At 45.7% G+C, this 27,385-nt stretch overlaps 1 protein-coding gene across 1 annotated transcript in view; it reads left to right on the top strand.

Annotated features, from left to right (window-relative positions):
• Positions 1–19,539, top strand: part of SRGAP1 (SLIT-ROBO Rho GTPase activating protein 1) — a 126,172-nt gene extending 106,633 nt beyond the window's left edge. The window contains exons 16-22 of the mRNA XM_026039796.1: positions 4,833–4,938; positions 7,403–7,627; positions 8,304–8,383; positions 15,077–15,257; positions 15,838–15,972; positions 16,102–16,447; positions 18,374–19,539. Of these exons, the coding sequence (XP_025895581.1) occupies positions 4,833–4,938; positions 7,403–7,627; positions 8,304–8,383; positions 15,077–15,257; positions 15,838–15,972; positions 16,102–16,447; positions 18,374–18,751 (1,451 nt within the window). The 3' untranslated portion in view covers positions 18,752–19,539. The remainder of the gene's footprint in view (positions 1–4,832; positions 4,939–7,402; positions 7,628–8,303; positions 8,384–15,076; positions 15,258–15,837; positions 15,973–16,101; positions 16,448–18,373) is intronic.
• Positions 19,540–27,385: the final 7,846 nt, after the last annotated feature.

Below are 27,385 nucleotides of genomic sequence, written 5' to 3'. Positions count from 1 at the left end.
AGGGAGTGGGAGCTCCTACATCCCTGCACCACAGGGAGAGGGAGCTGCTGCATCCCAGCTCCACAGGGAGCTGTTGTTCGCCGGCACCATGGGGCCGGGCAGCAGCCAGCACACCTGAGCCCTCCCGACGGGTCTTTAGGTCCCGTCAGGGACCTAGGACCTAGCTGCTCCTTAGGTCTTTAGAGTTCTTCTTGCTGGCATCTCCCTGGCCTTTAATTTGATATACTGACACCACAGCATGGATATCTGTATTTCCCTTCTAATTGTCCTCATTCTGATCTTCTGCAGCCAGCACTTTGCATTTCCCTACAGACATAAATACGTCAATAATTTGTCTTGTTTCTTTGCCAGACTATTGCCCGTTATTTAAAAAGTTTTAAAAAACACAAACAGTATTATGAATTGTCAACTCTTCCCAAAGACGTTTCAGCCAAATGGTAACAGCTTTTTCCTTTCCCCAAGTAATAGTGGAGACTGTTGTCTGTGCCCTTCTATAAGGCCTTCCTAAATAGAAATCACAGGGCCATAAATGGCATGGCCAAATTTAAAAAAAAAAAAAAAAAAATATATATATATATATATATATCCCTTTGATTTGGGTGAGATTTATCCAAAAGTGGAGAGAAGCACAAACTCTTAAGTTCACCCTTATATATATTTATTTCTTCCTGTCCTCCTGTGCTGCCCTTGCCTGTGAATTGTGCTTAGCCAGCACAGCACTGGCTATTGCATTGTCCCAATTCATTCAGTGCTGACACCAGCTTTATCTGCCTATATGGGCTGATCAATAATATCTTCCCCTTGCAAAATATTCTCCTTTCTTTCACTTCTTTTGAGAGCGGCCAGTGAAAGATGTTAACAGGATGGTAAAGAGATGTAATCCAGAATTTGTGTGTTTGGTTTCTGACCTCTGACTTCTGCTCTGCTCATGGGATACCCACCTCTCACCAGCAGCACGGGCAAGGCTTCATGTAAGGCCAAGACAGTGAACACGAAAATGCAGCTAAAAATGCTTTTATGGCATTTTAACCAACCTTTAATGACAGACATGTAGCTGTTCGGCCCAAAACATTTGGGAACCACCAGTAATTGCTCTCTTGCAAATGCCTTTTGTTCTCAGTCACCAAAGCTTTGAGTTTATGTATTTGAATATTTATTGCCTGTTACATGCTCTACTACTTCAGGATTATTACTTAATTAAACATCAATTTGCCTTATGTTTTCTTAATGTACTTTAGCATGAATATATCCCTGTCTTCATTTATAATTTAATCTTGTTTTATTTATGTCTGGGATTTTCTGATAGTAATTGTGTTTCCTCCCTTCTCTGACTTTCTTTACTTTTCTGAGGCAGATTGTTCATCTTTTCACTCTAGAATCTCTTTGCTAAAACCTCATGGTGATTCAACAGTGTCTCTCTGTAGAAGGCAAAGGCCTCTGAAACAAATTCCAGGGCTTATCTTCCTGGGAAGATGAAATTCACATCCTTTTTGTAAGGCTCGAGTAGCCAGGATTTACAGCCCTCTCACTGGTCTGAATGGCTGGCAATGAACAAGGTAGCTCGTAAGAAATTGCTTCACTTAGGCAGCAATTCAGGTCTCAGGTGGATTTATTTGTCCATTTTAAGCACAAGGACCACTTGGAGAGCAGGTCCATGGGAGACCATTTAATAAAAAAATTTCCAAGGGCAAGGTGAGGTTGCACTAGAACAGATTATCTTGGGGAGGCTTTGAAGGATTTATAGGCAGGTTGGACCGACATCTCTCAGAGGTGATAGAGGTGAAGAGGCAGGCGAAAAAGGCGGAGCAGTAAATCTGGAGAGTCCCACCAAACCTCTGTTTTTTCATGTTTCATAGTGGCTGGTGCATGTTCCCTACATCCCAAACACCTTTGATGGTAGGATGTCTAGATGGTTTTGTGACGACCTAGCTCCTTATGTTATTTGGAAGTACATTAAATTACTGTCTAGCACAAATGCAGTAACAGTTCTGGGAAGCAGGTCTCCAGCCCAGTGCCTTAATGAAACCCCAGAACCAATCTGGCCTTTTTTCCTTCTCTTCTTTCGCCCCGAGCTATTCCTTTCTGGGTTTTGGGGTGCGCTGCAGTTTTCACCAGAGGTGAACTTGATAGTGGTGATTTGTGGTTGATATCCCTGTGTCCTTCACGTGGGATCTCCTTTCCCCGCCTCCCTCCACAATCAGAGAACAAGCATTAGTTCTTAGTGTGCTTGGCTTTGCCATAAGCTTATCCAGTTGCTTGCGTCTGAGGATGGGAGCCTCGTTTATCATCAGAGCAGTGAACAAGTGCCCGGATTCCCTGTTCTCCATTTCTGTTTGGCAGCTAACTATTTAGGCAAGACATAAGTTATCAGTACTTCAGATTTCATAGCTGAAAAATGGGAAATACCTCACTGAGCACCGAGGTAGGACTGATTACAGTTCTTAAATTCAGAGAAATAGAAAGGGGGTCTCCACCAGCAGTGCTGAGAGAGGGACGATGCAGCTGCCCTCGTGCTCCTGTCTCGGTGCTGGGGCTGGTTGCTCCCAGCAGGCAGTTTGGGGCCTGCGTGGCCATTCCCTCCTGAGGCTTCCTGCAGGAAAGGCCATGGAGACCCAGCAGAGCTTCCCTTTGGGTTCCCTTGTGTGGGAAGCAGCAGAGCTCCACGTTCTTCCTGCCGGGATGCGGAAAGATTTCCAACTATTCATTCCTTCTTTCCTACCTATCCACAAACACACAGGCACTGCGCACACACAAGCAGCTCTAAGATTTGGCTGCTCCTTTAAAAGCAGTGGGCAAATACAAAATGTTATTACCTATCACCTCCCTTAAAACAGGCCAGTGCTGAGAAAGTAAAACAAGCCTTTTGAAATAGTATGGGAAGCCCCCAAATTTACCCCTTGGCAGTGGTTTGGATCTTCAATAAAGAAGCTTTCATGGAACGTGGCCCTGGTTAGCAGGAAGGTGTTAGAACTGCACAGCCCTCCTTGTGGCGTGTGTAGCTTGCCCCAGCGCCGCTGCACACGTGCCTGGCGCTGGCTGTACCGGCACACGTGGGCAGCACGGCTCTCACGGAGCCTGCAGAAGAGCCTGCAGAAGTGGCTTGGACCTCCTTGGACCTTCCACACAAACCCCCCTGCCCACATACACGTAGACTGAACGCACCCAGACCTGCAGCTCTGTGTGCAGGGACGCGCAGTGTCACTTGCTGGGCGACCTGCAGGTGAGAAGGCTCTAGGAGCAGTAGCGGGAGCCCTTTTGGGTGGCACAGGGGGATTTGGTGGCTCCATGAGGCTCCTTCCATGCAGAGCAGGATCTGCGGTGCTGCCGGGCTCCGCACATCCCGGCACCACTCCAGCACATCCCTGCCGCCGGCTGCTTCCTAACCACTGACCAGAAACACCTCCTGCAGGCTCAGCAGAAACATCCCAGTAGCTTTCAAGTCCCCTACTCTGCTTGAAGAAGGGCAGTGTCATAGTCTCCGTTCATTTGGGCTCTTTGGGTTATAAATTACACAGCCTGGCAGCTGTCCTTTCCCATATAAGCCCTGGTGCAGGGCTCACCAATGCACTCAGCAGTCAGCAGCCCTGCTAGAACAGGTATTTTCTCTTCCCTCAAGAGCGTCACGTTGCTGCTCCTGCAGTAAATGTCTCACTGCTGAGATGCTCTGCTTATGCTCAGCTCATGGTACCCAAATACTCGTTACTGGACACCAGTTGTTCCTCTGAGAAAAAACAACATACAGCTTGCATCTCCAAATAAGTGCTGATTTGTAGGAAGCAGGCCTAGAAAAAAAGCACAAATAAACACCAGGAGCTCTGTTTACAGTTAACACATTTGTATGTAAGCAATTATTTTAAATGTCACGTTTTTATTATGTTAAATCTCACATTTTTAGTACAAATGGCTTATTGGCTGTTGGCATTAGCTCTTGTTTCTCATGTCCTAATTTTTGAACATCCATTTCAGAGCTGCTGAAGTCTACTTAAAGTCTACTGTAGTCTACTAAACTTTTCCCTACATAGTGTTCATTACAGCATTATTTCTTGTTGACATAAGGAGCATTGCTGACATTATAGATTGTTTCTAGCAGTGTTAAATTACACAGAAAACACATGGATTAGAAAATTCAGGGACAGGGTGTTTGGAAAGCTAGTTTCTCTTCTTTCCCCATCCTTACCTGCACTTGTAGCACATAATGCTTTTGGCCAACACACAAAAAAAATAACTCATCCTTCTTATTATACATTAGGAAGTGACTTTTTTTTTTAGCTGACTTTGTTTTGCTCACTTCAGAAGAATGTTGGTGGACTAGTATAAAATTCCAGGAAGGTACCTGTGACCTTTGGATTCGTTGCTTACACGCTAAAAAACATAAAGGCTTTTGGTAGTTTTGCTATTATTGGAGTTACAAATGGGGAATTGATAAAAAAAAAAACAAATTAGAGAAGCTTAATGACTGGAATGTTAATCCCAATATCCACATTCAAATAAAGAGAGTGAATCTTTGTCTGAAATGGAGGACAAACTTTTTTTCCTGGTTCCTTCAGATTACTTTTGTACTGATACTGTGGTTTCATGAGCTGTGTAGCATAGAATTTGACTTCAGCAGGTTTGCAAGGTGTATTTAAATGCATTACTTTTAAAGTGCCTGTGATTTTAATGAGAGGGAGAGGACTTTTAGGGTTGCCCTTCTTTTAATAGTCCCAAATGAGAAGGTGCTGACTAGGGGCTTGTGATACTAAAGAGTCAAATGCCAATTGAGAGAACTGGCTGAATGCTGTTTGGGACCATAATAGGAAAGATAATTTAAAGTATCTTCTTATGCCTTACAGGAATAGACAATCTCTGTGAGAGGGCTCTTCACATCCGCAAACTCCTCCTAACTTTGCCCAGGTCGGTCCTTATAGTGATGAGATACCTCTTTGCCTTCCTCAACCAGTAAGTGCTTTAGAATTCCTCAAGATACTGCATCTCTTATCTGCCTCCCTCTGCGGGCATCAGAATTTGTTGTGTTTACTCATCCTCGGTGGAGAATTTACAACTGAAGCTTCATTTAACACAAAAGATAATATTTTAGTTGGCAAAGAAAGTAGAAGTAAAACAGTTCGCATGCAAATTAGAATTCCGTTTGTCCCAAACTGAGCTCAGTTCTAAGACGACAGATTAAAGTGTTGTCTGATATGGGGAGTGCAAGTAAAGTCGAGTAAAGCAAGAAAAATAACATAAATTGTAGCTACATTAAAAATAATTTACATAACTTAGAAGTAGAATTTTTGCTCACCCAAGATGATTTTAATCTCCTAATGGGAAAAATAAATAACAAACACAAGCAACAGAGGCACTGAAAGCTACTTACTTGATGCTAGCTTCAACCAGAGAAAGACTCCATGTTTCTGCTTGTATTTTCTAATAATGGGACTACGAGTGAGGAGAATGCCCAGTGTATGTATGTTTTGATATAAACTAGTTGGATTTTCACCCTGCAAAAGAAAGGCAACTTCTGAAGTAAGGGTTTGCAAGCAAGTAGACTTCCTGCCTCCCGCTTAAAACTTCAGAAGTCATATCAAGTTGCTCGAGGATTTCTCAGGTCAACCTTTCACCAAGCGCAGAAAATCCACAGCCTCTCTGGAGAGCCTGTCTCAATGTGAAGATTTTTCCCTACTTCCAGTAGCGATTTCCCTTGCTGCAAGTTGTATCTCTTGCCACATCCTTTTGCTGAACACATCCAAGAAGAATCTTGCTCTGTCTGGTCTAGACCTCCCCTTTAGCTGTTGAAGGTTGCAGCTAAATTCCCTCTCCCTCTTTTGTACCCATTGTGCTCCTGCCTCCTAACCATGTCTGTGGTTCTTCTCTAGACTCTACACAGTTTATTAATTTTTCTTGTACTGGAGATCAGAACTAGACACAGCATCCCAAATATATCTATGTAAGTGCCAAGTGGAGGAGAATAATCCCTTAATAAATGAATAATAAGCGAAGTTCCTGTTAGTCCATTGCTCTGTTGCTTCCTGCAGCCTGGTGCCATCTGCAAGTGCCTGCCAGCCCACTGACCAGCTTGTTCATGAACATGTGGTCTTGATGTCCCTGCTGGAGCAGGGAGTTGGACTAGATGGTCTCTAGAGGTCCCTTCCAACCTCAGCCATTCTGTGATTCTGTGCTCAGGTTCATGAACATTCACCAACGTGACCAGGTTGTTCATGGACAGCTCAGCCCCAGCCATGGCCCCTGAGTAACAATGTCCATTACCAGCCACCAGCAGGACTGCCCATGTTTCATGGTGACAGCTATCACTAGCTGTCTTCTTCCTTGCACTACCTTGCACATACATAAAGGATGAAACAGAAACACCTTTATAAATCTGTAAGAACAAGGTGTCTCCAGTTAACACACAGGCTAGGATAACAGTACGTGGCATAGGAAAAGGGAGAGCAAGATTGATTTGGCAGGCAGGTTGTGAAGGGAGTCATTTAGAGGCTTCCTTCTTCAGCTGGTGTTGCTTGTGAGGGGCAAACACTTTCCAAAATTCCCTTTCTAAAGGGAAGATATCACTGTATTTAAACACAAGCAGACATACTCATGCATTTACTGCTTCAGGGTGCAGAACAGTACTGAGGTAAGAGGTGTCCAAGGGATTCAGTTTATGTTTGACTGGCCCTGCACAGAAGCAATCAAAAGCCAGTCTCTTATCAGAAATCTGAACTAGGGGAATAAAGTACAACTTTTCATTCAAAATCCAAGTTGAAAAACGGTAACATTGAATTTTCTGGAGGAAAGAACAGCATGCAGTTGTTTTTTAATAAAACTTAAGCCTTTGGTTTGGAGGATTCCAAGATGAATCTCCCATTGGATTTTCGAGGCAGAAGGCAAGGTGCTCAAGGATTTTAGGTTGCTTGGTAAAAACAGAAACTAGAAGTCACAAGAGCCTTCGTAAGATCCAGGAGCTGAGTTACCTCCAGAGGACAATTCAGTCTGCCTAAGTTTTATAGCCAGTGGATGGGAAAGATACATAAAAGTCTAATGAGAAATGGTAGGGATGTAAACCCTTTTAGGATCCAGTCCGCTTGGGCCTTTGAGGATAAACCCTGATGAGACAGAAGCAGTAGCAGCTGATGCATTTTACATTAGGCCATTAGCTCAGTGTACGCTAAACACAACAGTGCAGAAGCACAAATGTGCACACACGTACATATGAGAAGCTCATTTTGTAATTTATATACTCTGCTGAAGAACTCCCCCCTTCCTTTTTCTTTTTTTTTCTTTTTTCTACTTTTTTGTTGTGTTGGAGTAAGTGTCAAGGAGAACAGGAAATCTCATTGAGAGGAAATTAAAATTTCTCAAGTTTTCAGGATAAGCTTAGTTGCAGTGAATAACTGTTTTTTTCTTGCTTTTTCTGTTACAACAGCCTTTCACAGTACAGTGATGAAAACATGATGGATCCTTACAACCTGGCCATTTGTTTTGGGCCAACACTGATGCCTGTTCCAGACATACAAGACCAGGTGTCTTGTCAGGCGCATGTAAATGAAATAATAAAAACTATCATCATCCACCATGAAGCTATTTTTCCAGATGCTAAAGAACTCGATGGCCCAGTGTATGAAAAGTGTATGGCTGGAGATGACTACTGGTGAGTCTGAGTATTATTCTTCTATCTCCTTAACAAAACCTGCAGATTTTCCAGTTGGCTCTTGGGATCTAAAACGACTTTCTCAAACTATAGGAGTATGAAGGTGAATGAGAAGAGCACTTAGGTTCACAAGGGAAGTGTTAATTGTAAAACAAATGAAGAACAGGCAGCTAGACTGTTCACAGACTGATCACAGGCTGTTACCTGCAAGGCTGTGTGGAGGCAGCTCCCCTTGCCTTGAGGCTGCCAGGGATACAGAGTGCACAGCCAGGCAGGAAGCTCGTACACGTGAACTGCCTTAGCCAATTCCAGCATATGATGCAGGACTCTTGCCCTTGCTCCTTCCCACTTCTAGCCACTTGCACCCAATTTTCGTAAATGAAAGGTTCAAAAAGTTCTGATATGGATGAAGCTGCTAGCTGAAGGACAAGTACGTTGACTTCTTCAGTATTATTTATTCATAGCAAGGCATGAGAATTACTTTTTAAATAACTTTATGACATTGGAGTGATAATTTTAAATAATGACATGGAGGAGTGACATACTGGATATCTGTGAAAAGAAGTCCGTTGTCCTGGGTGGCCTGGCAAGGGCAATGACTGAGGTTTAACACCCTCTAAAGCACCCGTTTCATGCTGTGGCTTCTCCTTCTGCTCAGCCTTTTGTTTCCCTGCAGTGACAGCCCATACAGCGAACATGGCACCTTAGAGGAAGTGGACCAGGACGCTAGTACCGAGCCCCACACCAGTGAAGACGGTAGGTCTGCTGCTTTGTTGTGCCTTGGAGGAGTGAGTTCCAGGTGTTCCATGCAGGAGACCTGCTTCCTTTCTCCATTGTGAATTTCATGAAAGAAGAGGATTTTAGTCCCAGTGCTCCGTGGCAAAGCCTCCGTTTTTAATCCTGTTTGTGGGCTCTTTCACTCTGATCCCTCTGTGTTTGGCCAGCTGTTTCCTTGTCCTCTCCTGGTTTGCCTAGTCACGGGAAGGGCAAGAGAGATACTGTTTCAGTCAGCACATACCATTTTCTGATGCAGGGTTGCATTTTTGGTGACCTTTTCCCTGTTCTATGAAAAAGCTAAACTTATCAAATGTGTGTCTCTGAATATTTTAGCTAAGAGGTAATTGCCACTCAGTATGCCACATGCTAACACAAATTTGAAAGCTGTGTCTTCCTAAGGATTTATAGCTGTTGAAAAGCTTGGGGATATGCCATCAGTAAGACTTCTGAAGAATGGCCCTTCACTATACACATTAACTTCATTCACTCTGACAATTCAGGGTATGGTGGGTAACCATAAAGAAGCTGATGTATCTTTATTAGATTACTTCTTTTTAGCCAGCTCTCCTAAATAAATAAGGTTTATTTGACTTTGGCTTATGTCATTTGGGTCATCCCTCCCTCAGATATCTCACCCGGGAACTTCTGAACTCATTGGCCAGCTTCAGTCAAACTAACAGATGTAGAGAGGTGTCAGAATTGTTAAATACTGACACGTTTCCTGTCATTTAGTAGTTGGTTAGAGGTCAAGTTTTCAAAATAATGCACCGTGCAGAGAAGAGCTGTGAGCCCCCCGCAGATCCAGTGTCCAGCACATGTGCACATGTACAGTGTCCAGCACATGTGCACTGAGAAGCAGCAGGAGCAAAAACTGCCCCTTGTCCCCCTTGGAGGATGTGTAGGAGGAAGAGGAGGAGACCACAAGGGAGGAAGAGAGCTACAGCAGCAGGGGAGCAAAACACTCTATAAAAGGATGTCAAAAACCACTGGAGAGGAGCTGGGATGATTGCCATAGGAGGGGGAAAAGGAAGGTGTATGTATAGGAGAGCTGGCTCTGCTGGCCCCGTGGCACACAGAGCAATGTAAACAATTGTTCCAGTGTCACATAGACAAGGCAGCGGTGACAGATCCTGTCCCTTCCTCCCTGCTGCAGCGAGGAGGGGCAGGCAGAGCCTCTTAACGCAGCCACTTGGGAAGGGGTGACTTTTGTGTGGGCAGCCATGCCCAGGCTTGTGACACAAGTCAGGATATGAGAGGAGTTTATCTTACACCTAGGGAGTCTCCCTGTGCCTGGACTCAGCACAGGGAAGTTGCCTTGCAAGAGGGTCCCCCAAGGAGCTCTGGTAAAAGATTAAATTACTCAGAACATGTTGGGTTCTTTTGTTCACCAGATTGCTTAGCAGTTTAATTGGAACTGCCCAATCACACCTTTTTAATGAATTTGGTTCTGAAAGGAAGCAGGCATTTGTGTTTACAGTGAAATAGTTGTTAGCACAGAAATATTTGTGATTTAGGGAAATACTGTTGCAGAGTTGAAGCCTGGATCGCATACAAACTACTTCTCACTTCTCAGCCTGCAAGCTCGAATCCATTTTTTTTCCATTGATAAAGGCTTTCCATTCTAATAGGATATTTTTCTAATGTAGGTTACAGACATTTGCATTAAATGAAATGCATTCACCATCTCTTTGTATGTATATTCATGTGCCTGTCCCTTGGACAATTCCTTCCATAAAATATTCATGGTGCCTGATAGGAGATGAGGTGGTAATTTTACAGCTTGAATATTGAATCTCATGAGAGCCACTGACTGACCTGGGCAGACAAAGAGAAAGCTTCCACTAAAGAGTGTAGAGTATTTCAGCGTTTTAATATGATTGATTCATTGATTATAGGCTCGATGCATCAGTGCCAGTAATATGTGGGGAGAGAGAAAGGGAGGTCCAGCAGTGTCATTCTGAGCTTGGTGGGATTGATTGCGCATATGGAGATTGGACTTCGGTATTTCCCTCTGTTTGTTAGGGGGATAGATGAAGCAGATTCTAGTAATGCAAAATTTTTCATGTAGAAAAATCTGATTCATTTTATGCCACAGTGTCCTAGACATTCCCAAGACCAGGTTGCTAACCCCACTATTAAGTTATTGAAACATAACGGGGGGGCCTGTGATCAAAAGCTAAAGGATTTATTCCTCTACTCTAGTTTTTGTGGTTATAAGAGTTATCTATCTGCTCTATAAAGGTAAACTGCAAGGGAGGCACTCTGTGCCTGCTAGAATGAACCCATCTGTAGCGTGTGGCTGGGCAGTTCTAGGTACGTTAAATTACAAATTACCATCCAAACAGAGTCTTTTCAATTAAAAAAAGAACAGAGTACATCAGCAGAAGTAAAACCTGGCAGCTCGTGGAAAAGAAGATTGGGACTTAGAATTGAGGATATAAACATAACTGCCGAATTTTAAACCTATTAAACACCTCTTTTTTCCTAAGGCCATTCTCATGGTTGTGTATTTCTCTTGATCACAGGAAGGAAAAGAGGGAAGGAAAGAGAGGCATGTTGCACTATAATGTAGTCAGTCTTTTTTAAATGAAAAGGTACGTTTTAAATGTACAGGAAAGCATATAATTTTTTTTTCCTAAATTTGGAAATTAAATTTAATTTGCAAGGTTTAGACCATTCAGACTCAAGCTGAAGTGCAAATAAGTTTATTTATCGCTAATTTTTATTGCTAATTTTGCTGCAGAAATCTCTTACCTGAGAGTGCCCCTTATGTAAGGATTCAAAGGGTATTAGATATTATTTATGTCTTGCTCAAGCAGTTTTTAGAATATTTTCTTAACTTTCAGTAAAGTGAAGGTTTTTTATTCTTGCTGGAGGCATATGAAAACGGGTTTGTTTCCAAAGGAAGTAAGAGAGAATTTCCTGAGGAAGTTAAACAGATGGGTTATTTCTGCTGGAAAAACATACATACCATTAGCATCATACAGCTCATAGGTATCTCAAAAATACGGGGTAGAAAATGAGACAGTAGTTCTGCTGAAAGCAAAAATTACAGGGTCCTGTAAGATTTTAAGTTGCTGTTGTGTCCCCAGCATGTGCTGCTTTTACTGCCTTTTAGTAGTTCATGCTGGGATCAACATTTTGGCAAATTCTGCTCTGTCGACACCTTGCAACATTTCTTTGCTTGCGTCCATCCCTGCTCTTGGGAACTGCTGCCTTGAGGATAAGACACGGAAATTGCCAGGCTTCCCCCCTTCCCTCAGCTCCTTGGGCCCTGGGATGCAGCCAGCACCATGGCCTCAGAGCCACGGCCTCGGCGGGGAGCTTAGTGCCACACCAAGCCCTCTGGTCGTAAGGGAAAAGCCGCACAGGATCCCAGAATCCCAGAATGGTTGGGGTTGGAAGGGACCCCTCTAGTGCAGCCCCCTGCTCCAGCAGGGACACCCAGAGCACAGGGCGGCATCCAGGCGGGTTTGAAGACCTCCAGAGGAGGAGACTCCACAACTCCGTTCTGTGGGCGCTGAGCTGGTGGCTCTGGACACATCTACTTGGCACCAAACCCTGGTTTCTAAGCACGGTGCACCCTGATGTGCCTCTAAAAATAGGAATAGTATTAGCAGAATGGGGAGTCATAAAGAAGTGAGGACAGAGTCCCTGAAGCTTTTCCCACAGTTCTTCGGTTTGTCCTAGTTCTTCACTTGGACATCCCTGCCCGAATCACCAGGGATGATGGCTGCTGAGATCATATATGTCATCAAGTCCTTCTTGACATTGTAGTCACATGCCCCCAGGTATGGGCAGAGAAATGCAATTATGTTTCTTTCCAAGCTGTCAATTTTACTGCTAGACATTACAGTTCAGCTCCATGCAGAATCTGAGACTGAGCTACCAAATTTCACCTTTCATCACCTTTGCCTCTGTGAAAAATGCTTGTCTGTCATTCAGTAACCTTGATATTAAATGGCTTAGCTTTTCGAAGTGCATTTGTTACGAGGAGTAACTGTCATACTGTTTTGGTTTTAACTATTAAAGTTTGACTTGTAGAAAGGGGAATTTGTATTGAAGAAATAAAATCAGAAGAACTGAAGAAATAAAATCAGAATGCTGTTTGTGATCGGAAAGTGTTGTCCATGTAAAAGGAGCACCCAAGCAAGTAAAGGGCCCTTTAAAAATAATAAAATCCTTCAGAATTTACATTTGAAATTCCATTAAGAAAACTGTGTGAGATGTACCAAGCCTTGCTCCTGGAGGAAGTAGGGTTTATTACCCAGGAAATCTAACAAATAAATCTCAGAAGTCACATCTGTTATCGGCACATTACCAGCTCCTGCAGCTGTTTCCAATGGGCAGCTTCCTTCAGACAGCTGAGTAAGTCTTGAAATCTGCAGTGAGGTACAGGACATGGGAGAGCACAGAAAACAGGCTCTTATCTGGTACTGCTCTTGCCTTAGTGTAATCCCACCAAGGGAGATGGACTCTTCCTAGTTTTTGCCCATTAAATGGCAAACGAAAAGAGATTCAGACTTGTGCGCACGTGGGTGATACTCATCATCGGTTGAAACCAATGTGGAAACAGGAAATTCCATAGCTTATCAGTGTAGGGTTTATCAGGCAGTCCAGGATCCATAAACATTATCAGTTAGCTTCAGAGAGGGTCAAAGAAAAACACGTGCAGGCACTTAGGCATTTGCCTGCTTGTTGTAAAGGGGGGGGGGGGGGGTTATTTATTTGTTTGCTTGCATTTTTGATTCTTACCCATTAGTGGGTGACTTTTCGATCGGAAACCTGGGAGCTTCCACTCTCTTATATGCCCTAATTTACATCTAATGCAAATGTCTGTGCTTGCAAGTGTCTGTTCCTCTCTTGAACTCTGCCTGAGATCAGTGGTATTTTCTAATCATGAATTCCACAAGCTACATGGGTGATGTTTGCAAAAGCAGCATTTCCTTTCATCAACTTATATTATTGCCATTTGATTTAATATCATTTTCTTACAGTGGGATGCAAGGTAAAGAGGCATGTCTAATCTGCTTTTCCTTCAGATTTGCATTGAAATTTTCCACATTTTCCAAAAATCCCACTATCTGCCATGTGCGGAGATGTTCTGGCTTTGTAGCCCCTCACTAACCCAAATGGACTGCAGTTTGTCCCCGACAGTTCTTACCTGCACTGCACAGCACAGCAGCAAACCGCAGCGCAGCAAGACGTTAAAAACCAGCCACAACCCGTAACCTCACTCAAGGTGCTGTCATTATGTTCTCCTGTGCAGGATGAGGTTAATTTTAAAAAGACATTCCTGCACAAAATGTTGTCATAAAGGGACAGTGGTTTTCATTATAAGTCTGGTTCTTTGGGGAATTACGGCCTCAGCGATTTTAATTTGCAGCAGACAGGAAGTTGCTGTGCTAGTCATTAGCCCAGATGTTAATTTCCATCTAAATATTGCACTAATTATGTAAAGAAATCTGTCATTTCAGAGGCTCTACTTTGAGTTATTCAGATCAACAAAGTGTGTGATTTTTAAACCAGTATTTTGCAGGTTTTTCTTTATGTTTTGAGACTGTGATGACAAATTTCAATCTATTTGAGCTCAGGTGCATTTGGTTTTGTGCAGAAGAAGATAGATGTTGTTAAAATCACAGCTGTGCCTCTGATGTCGAGGGGATGTTCTGACAGCTCTGATGCTCCCTGCAGGTAGATGTTCAGCAGGGGCCCTTCACTGACATCAGTGTGCAGGCTGGCATCCTTTACCAGTGTAAGCCTGGCAAGCCTTTACCAGTGTGAGTTTGAATTTACAAAAATACCAAGGGAAGAAAATGTGGGTTTAGTTTCATCCTTGAAAGACAGGCCTTAAAATAATCATAATCTTTTATTATTTCTTGGTGGAAAGGCTTTTCCTGTGTTTTCCCTATTTCTCCTGTGTGGAGACAGGCTAGGTCTGCGGAAAGCAATGTTTGACTTCGAAAAATAGTGAGCTCCCCAGAAGAAACCAGAGGAACGTGGGATGCTGGAGCAGCCAGAAGAGCCTCGGGCAGTTTCAGGCCGCACAGGGACTGCCCTTGCGTAGGAGGCATCCTTAGGCGGTCTGGGTCTGTTTGCCTTGCCCAAGAGAGCATCAGGAGAGGCTTACACATATTCAAGTGCTGGGCTCAGCATTGTTTAAAGAAAGAGGTTTTCCCTGGGTCTGCACAGTCGTCAGATAAAAGACAGAAATGTCATGGTTTCAGGATCCAAGGGCTGTCAGGGCAGCCCGGGGAGGTGGCACGTCCCCTCTCGTGCAGTAGTCAGGGTGGCTGCTCGCTGCTTCTGCCCTGTCACACGGTGCTCCTCGCGTCGCCGTCCATCCACAGGGATGTGCTCATCTCTCTTCCAGAGGTCTCTGTGAGCCCTTCCCAGGCCCCCTCCTGCCACCAGCTGCTCGGTTCTGTTGGCTTCTCCCAAGCTTCCCAAGCCACCCAGATGTCTCGCAGTTGGGCACAGGCTGATCATATTGCTCTGTAAGGGACACATTATAACCACTGCCTGACGTCTGCCTTAGCTCAGCTGATCTCTGTCACTTCTGCACCTTAATGAGTGCTGAGTGAAAGCGATATATGAGCTTTATGAAACCAAAATGAGCAGATAAGCCTGTCTGGAATCTGATACCCGTTCTTTTTCCCCCTCCCTTCCCAGAGTGCGAGCCTATAGAAGCTATAGCCAAGTTTGACTACGTTGGAAGATCTGCACGAGAGCTGTCCTTCAAAAAAGGAGCCTCCCTGCTTTTGTATCATCGAGCATCCGAAGACTGGTGGGAAGGCAGACACAATGGGATTGATGGCCTGGTTCCTCACCAGTACATCGTGGTGCAGGATATGTAAGCAGTGTCTACTGTGACAATGTTCTTGCCGGGGTATAGAAACATAAGCTGTTTACAAAGTAATTCCCAGTGGCTGGAAGGCTTGGAGGGGTTAAAGGCTTGGATAGTTTTTCCTTCTACACAGGCTGTTTCTGTCTTTATTGCTTTGAATTGACAACTCTTAACCAAAAGCTACTGCTAGGCTAAGCTGCTTTGTTTATGGAGATGTTCCCAATACATCAGCAGCCAGCTGCTGTTGCACCTATTTTAGTTAGATGATCTCTTTTTAGCAACTGCTGACATTTAAGTTCAGAATAACAGGGGTTGGAGGAATGCAGCCCTGAACTTTGGTTGTTTTATAGTGTTAAGCGTGTGCTTTGCCAAAGACGACGAAGTTCTTGCTCACTGAAAATGACAGTCAAAATATAAAGAGCTCAGTAAACAGAAGGATTACCAACAAATGTGGGAGACATGAAGGGACTACGTGCATCATAACATGCCCGCTTTTCATTCCTTAAGGGGATAAAAGTTGCGAGTGCTGAGATGGTCTCTGTCACACCTAAGTCACTTCTCACCTCGCCGCGTGTGTTTTGCTCAGGGATGACACCTTCTCAGATACGCTGAGCCAGAAAGCAGACAGTGAAGCCAGCAGCGGGCCCATCACCGAGGACAAGTCCTCATCGAAGGACATGAACTCTCCCACTGACCGCCACTCCGATGTGTATTCGGGCAGGTAAGCTTGAGCACAGCAGGTTTGCAGCAGAGCTCGGAGCTCACCTCTCAGGTAACGCAGCAGTTGCTTCTTCGTGGTTTGTGGTGGGCCATGCCAACTTATCCAGTGAGCACTTCTCCATTCGGGCAGGCAACGGAAAAGATCAGAACCGCCCCCTCCCCTGAGACGTCCCGGCAGGAGCAGCGATGGCCACTGCCCGGTGCACCCTCCGCACCCGCTCTCCAACTCCTCCCTGGAGCTGGGATCCCCCAACCTGGCGACCCACTGCAGCGCCCGCGGCCTCCTGCAGAGCCGCAACCTGAGCGCCGACAGCCCCGAGCGGCGCCGCCGGCCCGGCCACGGCAGCCTCACCAACATCAGCAGGCACGACTCCCTCAAGAAGATCGACTCCCCTCCCATTAGAAGATCTACGTCGTCTGGTCAGTACACAGGTTTCAACGACCACAAACCACTGGATCCAGAGTCAATAGCTCAGGTTGGTGCCTTTTTCCGTGCTTTTCTTTCTTTTTTTTTTATCACTCTCTTTTTCTGAGGAGCAAGTCTCAGGGAACAGTGTAGCTCAGAGCACACAGGGATTTTCTTGGAAAAATGCACTGGTAGGAGGATGTGCGTAGAATATTTTGCTTAGCTGTCTAAGCAGAGAGCATGGGAAAGACGATGCATTAAGGTATCCTGGGTGGAAGAAGGGGGAATAGATATTACAGAAGTAATAAAAAGAAATTATTTCCTGTTATACTGCAATGAAATTGCCTCTGCCACCCAGAACGCTAGGAGAATGTATGATCACAAGAGGTATGTAAATCTCCGTGCTCTGATGAAAGCTGGCCTGATCTAACTTGCATCATTAGTGTTCAATTATTTTACTTTAATTTATTTTCACTATTTATGATGTTTCAGTGTGCAGAAAAGTGCGGTGACCAACTAGCAGTGACCCTTTTGATCGAAAACACAGATTTCTATCGCAGTCCTAAGTTTCATGTTGTTTTGCTGATTTGATGCTTGTAGTTGTGCCCAGGAACACAAGGGGCAAGAAGTTACAGAGAATCACACAGAATCACAGGATGGTTGAGTTTGGAAGGGACCTCTAGAGATGATCTTGTCCAAGCCCCTTGCTTCAGCAGGGACACCCACAGCACCTACACCTACCTAAATCAGGGGTCCACTTATTCCTGTGGGAACAGTCACCACTCTCTTTCCTGGCAGGGCAAGGTTGGGAAGGATGGAATAGGAAGCACCAAAGCTGTACGAAGCTGGTAACAGGTCTTGAACAAATAGATGTCACTACCTGCAAAACTCCATTCTGACTAGATAGTATAACATAATTACTAAGGGCATCCTGAAGGTGCAACATGATTAGGAAAGTATTTCTACTACAGGGCTGTCACTCATGCTTCAAAATTTCCTGTCCCGATAATGCTTGCTTTCAAACTCTGCCTCTGAGGAGGGACAGAAGGGGCTGTCATGGCTGGTTCAGAAAGTTGAACGAGATACTGGAGAGTTAGAAAATGTAAATGTTATTGCTGTTTTCTTTTACTCTGAGTTGTTTATTTACTTTCCTTGAGCTACACACAGTGCTGTTTGGCTGAAGCGAATGTTTTTCATGCCTAGACTAGTGATTATTTGGCAGTGAAAGAACTTGAATTTTGATTAACCTGCATGAAAGTTACCGCGAGCAAGCAGGGAGCACCAGATATTTAACCCCATTTAAGTATTTAACTGTATCTCAGTGCCGCTGTCAAATCTTGGCTCATTCTTTTAGCATTTATATCAGAAATGCTGACAGGAAAACTAATTCCTCAGGTGAGCCTACCGAACAATGTCTTGTAGGTTTTTTCTTCTTAAAGTTTAACTGAGAGAAACAGGGAAGGGGCTTGATGGACACACGAGACTCCTTTCCTTAGGCAACCCATTTTATAACCTCTGTGAGAGACTGATCCTGAGCACCCAAGGGGCTGTATGAGGGGTGCAGTCAACTAAGAGTTAGCAAGTGGACTACAATCTTAGCAGTTAACAGTGCCCAAGAGATAACAGAAATCAGCACAATTAAAAAAAAAAAAAAATGCTGCTGAGCAAATGTCCTTTCTCTTAACAGACACTCAGTAAAACAGGTTTGTTTTATTTTAGCTGAATTTTGACACTCAAGCATCAGGTAAACAGAAAAAGAAACGAAAGTGAAGTTCAGCCAGAGCTGCCGTCTCGCTGGCTGCAGCTTTTCTTGAATGAATCCGTTGGAAATTGGCTCTACTGCTGTAATGTGCATTAAGGAGGAACGCTGTAATTGGCTCTACCACTGCAATATGCACTAGAGAGGAGCGGGTTTGCCCGTCAGCCCAGGCGTTTCCAACCCCCTGTGCCCACTGCTGGCGTCCTGACGTGCCCCTCTCCCTGTGCTCTCCCGCAGGACATCGAGGAGACCATGAACACGGCGCTGAACGAGCTGCGGGAGCTGGAGCGGCAGAGCTCGGCCAAGCACGCGCCCGACGTGGTGCTGGACACCCTGGAGCAGATGAAAGCGCCCGCCCCGGCGGCCGCGGGCCCCGAGGCGCTGAGCCCGCTCCACAGCGTCGTGCTGAGGAGCTCCGAGCCTCCCATCCGCCGCAGCACCAGTTCTTCCAGCGACACCATGAGCACCTTCAAGCCCATGGTGGCCCCTAGAATGGGAGTGCAGCTGAAACCTCCTGCTCTTAGGCCCAAACCTATTGTTCTTCCAAAAACTAATCCTAGCATAGGACCTGCCCCTCCTTCCCAGGGCCCAGCAGACAAATCTTGCACAATGTAAAATGCTCAGCCACCCACAGCGCACGGCTGGGCTATGCTAGGGAGAGGAATGGCTTGACACGAGGAGTCAGGGTTCCACAACATCCTTTGTTCATGTTTATAACTGGAGAGGCTTTGGGTTTTTTTCTGTGTTTTTGAATGTATTGTCTGAAACTAGCTACATTAACATGGGCATTTGTATTTTGTATGGTTTCAATTAAAAACAAAACTGGACAGTTGTGCATCATTTGAAAATACAAAACATAGACTTACTTGAAAACTTAATGCTGCACCATTTGTAATAAAAGCAACACGGATCACAACTAGCTTGCCACGTTGTACCCTATTTCACAGTCTTACTATAGGTACATCATAAGGGATCCTGCACAAAACTAAGGGGCGGGGGGAGTGTAAGTGGAACCTCTTGTTTCTAGGTCACCAAACCAAGTCTCAACTAGGGTAGTGAGAACTGCAGTCTAGCATGTGAGGATTAAGTAAGTGGCCTCTGTGGAAGCTCTAATTTACCCCAGGCCACATTCTCTCATTTAAAACACATCAAAAGAAGAAGAACCCTCACACACTCACCATTGGCACTGAGTTTTAGCATCATTTTTGGCAATCTTACTAGAGACAAGTGCTAAATAGATAGGGAGACCACACTACTCTCACCAATAGAAAGCATCATTCCCAGTCGTAGGCAAAGCGTATCTCCAGGATAGTGTGAAGCTGCTGCTTTTGCTGGCCTCTGTAGTAGTGTACCTTTTCCATGAGCCTGGAACACCACAGGTTTCCAGGAACCAGAGGTTTCCGGGAACCACATGGTTCCCGGATACCACATTTTTCCCAGAAGTTGGATCCATTCCAGGTTCCCGGCCGAGCGAGGCAGGCTCTGGGGAGCGCGCTGGGGCCCTTGGCAGGTCAGCAGGAGGCTGCAAGGCCCAGCTGGGCGGTGATTCCGCACGGGCTCCCGTTGACCTCCCAGCTCAGGCCGTGGCGGGAGCTGCGGCAGTCGGAGGAGCTCGGGGCTGAGCTAGGGCTGCTGCTCGGGATACCAGCGCCAGCACCGCGCTCGTTCCCGCCCCGTGCTGATGCAGCAAGAAGGGGCCTCTCTGGAGAAGGGCTCCCTCCTGGCAGCTGTGCGGGGTCAGGCGCAGGACGCTCGGCTGGTTTCCTACCCCCTAGATTCTGGCTGAGTGGAGTTTTCCATGCCTTTCTTTTCCCCCCTTTTAATGACAGAAATCGATACCTGTCTCATGTCTGTGTGTGAGTGAGGACTGTCATCTTGGCTTGGCGCTCTGCTGTTAAGTTGTGTTACATGTGAAGTAAATGTACAGCTGTTTTGCACATTGCAACACGAAGCCATAGTATTATTTCTGTGAATGATATTTGCCAACATCCAGTCCATAAAATACATTTAATTGAAAAAGAGGGGGAGGAAAAATCAGTTGAGGTCTACCTACAGGAGCACAACTCGCTTTAAGTTCTGTCTTTCCTCAAATTACTAATTATTCTGAGATCTCACCAGTGGAAAGCTTTAAGTTGTACCACTCGCTATACATAAGCAATTGAATTAGGGAGGGGGAGAGTAGCAACAAAACTGGATCAACCTAATTCCCAAGGTGACAGGAGCAATTTCCTGTCGCTACTTAGGAGCTGCTTATTCCTGCTCTGGTTGGCGCTCTGTGGACAGGTAACGCAAGGCCCCCGGTGTGAGAAGCACCCCGTGAGCTGCATCCCCGGGCTGCTCCCGCTCTGCTTGCAGCCCCACCGAGGTGGCTGCAGCTGCCCCGGGTGCCTTGGGGGCTGCAGGCCGGTGCTGCCCCGCTGCGCGAGTCCCAAAGCGCCCGCGGTGCCAGGCGAGCGGGGTGAGGGCACCCGGGGCGCCGCTCCAGCCACCCGCCCCTCACACAGAGCCACCACCGCCTGTCTCTAGGGCTGGCCGCTCGCTCCAAACAAGATTTTCAAGTAGTTCCCAAATCTGCTCGAATCGGCGGGACGAACTGGAATTTCCGCTTTCACTTACATGCAGTTTTAGTCTAGCATTTTAAAAATAACTTACCTGGCGTAATTGAGGTGGATACCTGTATCTTTAAATTGCATAGGGAATTTTGTATGTTTAAATAACTGTACTGGACTCCATAATGCTTATATTAGAAATTGTTTAGCAAAAGGAAATATTAGAAACAGTGCATTTAGTGAATGCATCCACTTAGTGCATTCACACAGTTAAATGTGTAGTTTGATGGTTATTATAGCTACTTAAAAGTATAGTAAGTGGATATGTAACAGGAAAGACTGATCCAACTACAGGCGTACTAAAGGGTAACTCCTGCACACCTAATCAAATCAGTATTGTCCTTTACTGTCAAGTTTGATAAATTGCAGTACTGGTAGCTTCCTGCTTGTTGACTGTTACCTAATTGTGTCAATGTACATCTGTAGTATGTACATGTGAAAGTGCCTTTAAATTTTAGAGGAGCTTTAGCCTTGCTCTTGTACTGTTGCATTTCCATTGCCCCCTTCCCTGTTCTTGTATGGCTGCATTCCCATTGCATTCCTTCCACTCGCAAAGAACAAATACCAACACGGAAAGTTCACGGCTCTGGAAGAGAAATGTACTGTTAATCTGTTGTGACAATGCACTTTTTATGTATAGTACTGTACATTTTGGCATGTACCATTACAAGCTTCAGTATACATTCAGGTTTGTTCCTCATAGTGTATCTTTATAATAAAGAAGCTAGTTCTGTCCGTGCGTGTCGTGTTGATGGGGAAGCCTCAGCACTTGGAGGGAGGGAGGGTTTGGGTTGTTTGCAGTAGATCCAAATAATGGAGCCAACGCACAGGCCGCTGCAGCTGGAATCCGAGGACTCGCTCTCAACACTCGCTGCGGTCATCACAGTTGGACTGACCGCTCCAATGGAGACATAGCAAAGGGCTGGCTGCAAATCCAGTGCTGTCAGGGAGGATTTCTGTGGCTTGGGATATGGCTGCCCAGTGGACCTGCCTTCAGATGGGTTTCCTTTCCACCCGGGAATACTGTGGCACGGAGCCACAGAGGGAATGACTTGTTCATTTTCAGTCAACCATAGGCTTTGAGGGAAGGAACCCAACTTGGATAAAGGTTTGGAAAACCAAGGTCTGAGCCCTGCTTCAGGAAAGCAGTAAGGGCAGCAGATGAAGCGACGGCTGTTGCGTGACCCCCTCGTTACGGTGTCTCCTGGCAGAGGGCCGGGGGGCGCAGGCCCCGCTGTGGGGCAGCGCAGGGCAGGAGGCCGCATGGGGAGCTGTTGGGAGGACACGAAAGCCCTCGCGGGCCCCGGCGGCTTGTGGCCTCGTCCGCCAGGCCGCGGTGGCCGCCTTTGTGTTGCAGGGGCCAGCGACCTACTTTGGGTATTTCTCCTTGTCCTCTGCTGCACAAAAGCAGCCTAAGAAATCGAGGTAGGGAAGGCAAAGGCCACCCTTCATTCAAGGCCCTGCAGGACTCCCGAGCGAGCCTAACCTAATTTCTGCTGTCAGCCCAAACAGTGGCGGGGACAGAGGCTTCTGAGCAGCCTTCAATCTATTTTAACATAAACAAGAAAGCACAAAAAAAAGAGTAGCCTTCTGATGGTTAACTTGATATTTAAATTCGGATGACTTTTTAATTTGCTTCTAGTTTTTGTTTGGAGTTAAAAAAAAAAAAAAAAAAAAAAAGCAAGCCTAGCCTTGCTAGCAGCAGCCAAAGGTTTTGGCAGGTGAATAGGGAACCATTGACTTTACAGGCCCTTGGAAAAGCAAAGGGAGTGATTTGTTTTCCTGAGTGAAATGTATTAGCTGAGCAGAATGCGACGAGCGAGGCAAGCCGAGAGCAGCCGTGGAAGGGGTGTGCTCAGCGCTCGAGCTGAAGCTGGGCAGGTCACCTCTGAAAACCACCGCTCGGAGCCAGGCGCCGGCCTGGGGACACCGCACCGGCCCGGTCTGCACAGGGTCCCTTTCAAAAGCGGCAAGGAAAACTTCCTTGTGTTTTGAATTCAGGACCCATGGGGAATTGCCCCCTTGGGTGGCTCCCTGGCCAAAGTCCTTTCATTAATAATGGCTGCTTTGTGGACTGAGCAAATCTGCCAGCCGGGTGCCTGTGTTTGCCCCTGTCTGGCTCCGCTGCCCTGGCACATGGATCCTGATCCCATCCCAGGGGAGGCCCGGAGCCAGCAGGTCTGTGTTGCACATGGGGACATGCAGACCCATCAGCATTGACCAAGAGGTGGATGACCTGGTCCTCAAAACCTGGTACCACTGAATCAAGTCAGGGGCATCTTCCTCACACCTTGCTCAACACATAGGTGCCTTAAGTCATTTTTTTCCCCCTTTTTTAATTAACAACCTGTATTGATTTTTTCCAAGACAACAGAATGACAGGGCAAACCACCCCAGCGAAACAAATTCAAGTCTGAAATACGACAAAAGGAAAATTTATGCTCTTGGCAGGGGGTCACACACCTGTGGTGGGGGAAATCGATGCCGGCTACGCTCAGCACGGCCGCACGGGTAAACCAAAACCGAGCGCTGTCTGCTCTTAATTCCGCGGAGCATATTGATTCCTCGCTTAATATCTCTTGTGTGCATTTTCAGCATCACACGTTTGAATCTATAAACACTGACCATGAAACATAAAAGAAGCAATTTCCCTCTATCTGACTGAATGACTTGCCAGGAGAGGCAAATCACCGAGACCAACTCTGCTCAATAGGGGAATAAAACAGTCAGTGAAATAGGCATTTTTCTAACAGGGATTTTTTGATTGCAGTGGAATAGCATTAGTACAGAGGTGGTTACTACAGTCATGAGCTATGAATTTTAAGTGTGCCAAATGTAGGAAACATATAAAATTCCCTCCCAACTTTGACCAAGAAATCATGCTGAATATTGGAAAATGATTCACTTCTAAGGTCGTTTTAATTGCTTTTTTGCCAATTCTTGTGTTCCCTGATCACCACGGCACACCAACATAACACTTAAAAATCAGCAAGGTGAATATAGAATAATTTTCCACCAATACTCTCACATTTGAGCAGTACCGTGACATTTTCCTCAGTGCTTTGATTGACTTTTCTTGACCATTGCTTCAAGACCTTATGAAAAATTAATTTCACATCTATTGTTTCACATCTATTGTCAAGACCTTTATTTTTTGCCATTAAACACAACGAAATACTTAGGTTATGATTAGGCTGAATTTATTCTGAACAAAATAGATTTATATGAAAGGTTACAAGCACTGCCAGGCAGAGACTACAAAATCACCAAAATGTTCTTCCATTCTCCTTCTAAAATTAAATATATATATAATGATGACAGTAGCATTGTTGTTGCACCTCAGCCCTTCAAAGTGCTCTAAATAATAAAAATGTACTTCATCAAGCACTAGAAGCTTAGAAGCTTATTCATTTCTCATGTCCTGTAGACCTAAATGTCATTTCTATCTGTGCTTATCAATGAGTAATTAAAATCCAGAGTACAGGATTTATACAGTCCTGTGTATTCATTGCAATTCATATGCACAGGGAAGTAGTAGTCAATTTACAAGTAGTAGTCAATTTACAATTTACTACAGAAATTTCCTACAGAAATTGAGTTTCTTTTGTATCTGCAGTGTAATATTAAGTCTTAGTTCTGACCTCTGTGGAAATAACTTGATTTTCTGGTTTAGAGGTTAATGCCATTGCTAATTGCTGTTTCAGAGTTTGTACTTTTACCTATTTGAGAGGTATATCAATAGTCTGAAGTATTTGCATGTGATTTTTGCATGCACTACAGTTCCACCTATAATATCAAGTATATTTATCGTCACTCTCCAGTAAACACAACTTTTTCATAAATATACCCCGCAATGTTATTCATAGAATAATCCAGTTACAGGCAACGTGCTTGTCATTTTCAGTTAAATAAAACTGTGATGAGCAGGCAGCTCCTGCGGCTATTGCATTTTTCCCTCAATATTTCCATTTTTTGAGGTAATAAATGAGTGGCTGTCTCGGGAACGACACAATTCCCGGCCACTGCCACAAATTAATGGAGCGGTGGGTCGCGCTTGCACGCATCCCTAGCAGTGCAAAATAACCGGGAATAACGGGGATTCGGGTGCTGCGGGAGCCGCCTCGCTCGCCGCAGCACTCGGGGGGACGGCGCAGGACAGTTCTGCAAAGGGAGCTATAAATCACTTTGGCATCAAGTGTCTGTGCAGGAGCATTTTCCAGTGCTGCTTGTAGGGTGAGGAAGAGTCCAGGATAATCCGGTTTGTTCACAACTTCTGTCAAGATAGTGCTGGAGGAAGACAGGTGCTCCTCGCTCCTCCAGCACTTGTAATTCAAACCTATCCCTTGGGAGTGGTTTTCTTTCTGTCTATCAGCTTTGCAGCCATGAACTACTATGTAGAAATGCCAGGCAGCATTCCATAGACATGGGCATCCATTCTGCGAGAGGCCAATATTAAGTGAGGAAGGACTGGAGTATGGGATGCTGTTATAGAGGGTAGCCCCGGTTACTCTGTTAGGGTGGTAAAAATAAGCTTTAATTGAGACTAGGGCCTGACCCACTCTCAGTTAAGATAGAACTCGCTTCTCCTCGGCATCATTCATGAAGGGTTCAAATGCTGCATGAACAGCCACTGCTAGGGCAGAGTAACTACTATTTGTAGTAGCTCTGCCTCTCCTGGTAGGTTTGTTGGATGCGGAGGTTTAAGCTGTACCTCGCAGGATAAAGCCTGCCCATCCAAACCCATACGTGAGCAAAACCTGAGCACATCAGGATGTGTAAATATCAGTGCAGGAAAAGAAGAAATACCACAGATGTAAGTCTGTGGAAGGTCACTCCTCTATAACCGCTGCTGTCTAGGAGTTCTCCTTCTCCATCTCTGCGTGTCCTCTCAGGGAGAGACAGAAGGGGAACAGAAAGGCTGGCAGGAGAAGCCACTTCCTAAGGTGGCAGCGGGAAGGCAGGGCCATGCCCAGGGACCGGCCTCTGCCCAGACCTTCTGCTGGCCTTCATCCCCATCCCCAGCATCATCCTCATCCTCCCACATCCGCCCGGATGAAGGGACCCTGATCTACTCCCCACTGTCCTATGCACACAGGACGTGTTTGCGCCAGGGTTTCCTTCCTGGGAATGTCCACCCTCACTCCCAGGCACAAGGACAAGGGGGAGGAAGCAGTAGCAGCCCAAGGAAGCTGTGGGATGTTTCCAGGAAGCTGCAGGATGTCTCCAGGAAGCTGCAGGATGTTTCAAACTCTGCCCCTTCTGACATTTTGACCCTCAGAAGATCAGGATGGAAGAAATGCCATGATTCAGATGGCAAGCAATATTTGAATTCCCGATAAACACAAGCTTCCAGGACAACCTTTTTTGTGTCTGTGGTTCAAGGCACAGACAGCAGCTCCAGGCTGCTGGGGGCTGGTAATGCACCAAGGAGTGTGACGGTGGTGCCCACACGGACCTTCTGGTGAAGCTCTGGCTCGGTGGGCGCTGCAGCCGGTGCCGCCTGCGTTTTCTGTCACCCTTCGCTCGCTGTGCGGGTTCAAATGGGCCCGGGCTGTGGGAAGGGCTCTTCATGCAGCGTGTGAAGGGCCTGGGAGGCCACCGAGGGAGAAAGCAGACAATTCCTCACGACTCGTGGCCCCCACCGCTGGTCTGTGACTCATTTCCCAAGCCCACATCACCCCCGGCACGGAGCCGCTGGGGAAGGAAGCAGCTGGGATGAGTCTCCAAGGGCAGAAAGAGTCAAGGACAGTGATGCCCACTGCACAGAAAAGTTTATTAGAAAGAAAAGACCTCTTGCAGAAAGGGCTATCTGCAGGAGGTTTGGGAGAAGGGAATAGCTTTCCATGGACAGAAGTCTTAATGGAGAAGGAGACAAAACTGCAGGCAGAGCAAAAAAAAGACTCCAAAATTAATGCCTTCGCCCCACCTGAGAGCTCACACTTGGGCACACGCCTGTTCTGAGGTGACTATTTTTAAAGCTACCCTGCTGAAGCCAAAGTAAACGGTCTTGGGGAAACCTTAGCTCCCTTCACGTGTTGTTACATGCGGGATCTGGAGTATGAATTATAAAGAAATTTATTTTAAGCTCTAGCCTGTGCCTGAGGGCATCAGAATTATGAAAAATTCATGCTGCAGTTCCTAGTAGCTGTTCAGCGTTTGCCGGGGTTCTCTGTCGGGCTTTCCTCCGAAGGAGGACGGAGCGCAGATTCCATGGCAGAGCTCCGAGCCTGGCTCCGGCTGCACTGCACCCTGGAGCCACAGGGAAGGCTCCTACACGTGCCCAAGCAGCAAGGCAGGCACCTCCTGGATTGAGCTCTGAAATACACTGTTTGGGTTTCCATCATGCAGAAACAGCACAAAATAATCAGCACAACCATCAGAAACAAGCCAGGACCTGTTTCTACTAAAATCTGGCTAATCATTTAGCCACCCTCTGCTCCCAAATCGCTCCATAACTCCAAGGCAGCAGTCTCACAATCTTTCCAGAGACACTGCAGATTTACAGCTGCGTGTTTCTTCCTATATATTAGACCCTAACTCTGCATCTTCGCTGAAGAGTTTTATATCCAAACTATAAATTATGGAAGGCTGCACTGTAAAGATATCATACAGCAAATAAATTTAATCAATCCAAAGGTCA

This window comes from Nothoprocta perdicaria, unplaced genomic scaffold (assembly GCF_003342845.1).
Source record: "Nothoprocta perdicaria isolate Ctin4 unplaced genomic scaffold, notPer1 scaffold_240, whole genome shotgun sequence".
NCBI lineage: Eukaryota > Metazoa > Chordata > Aves > Tinamiformes > Tinamidae > Nothoprocta > Nothoprocta perdicaria.
The sequence above is the reverse complement of the archived record's forward strand: the minus strand, read 5'-3'. Positions and strand labels throughout refer to the sequence as shown.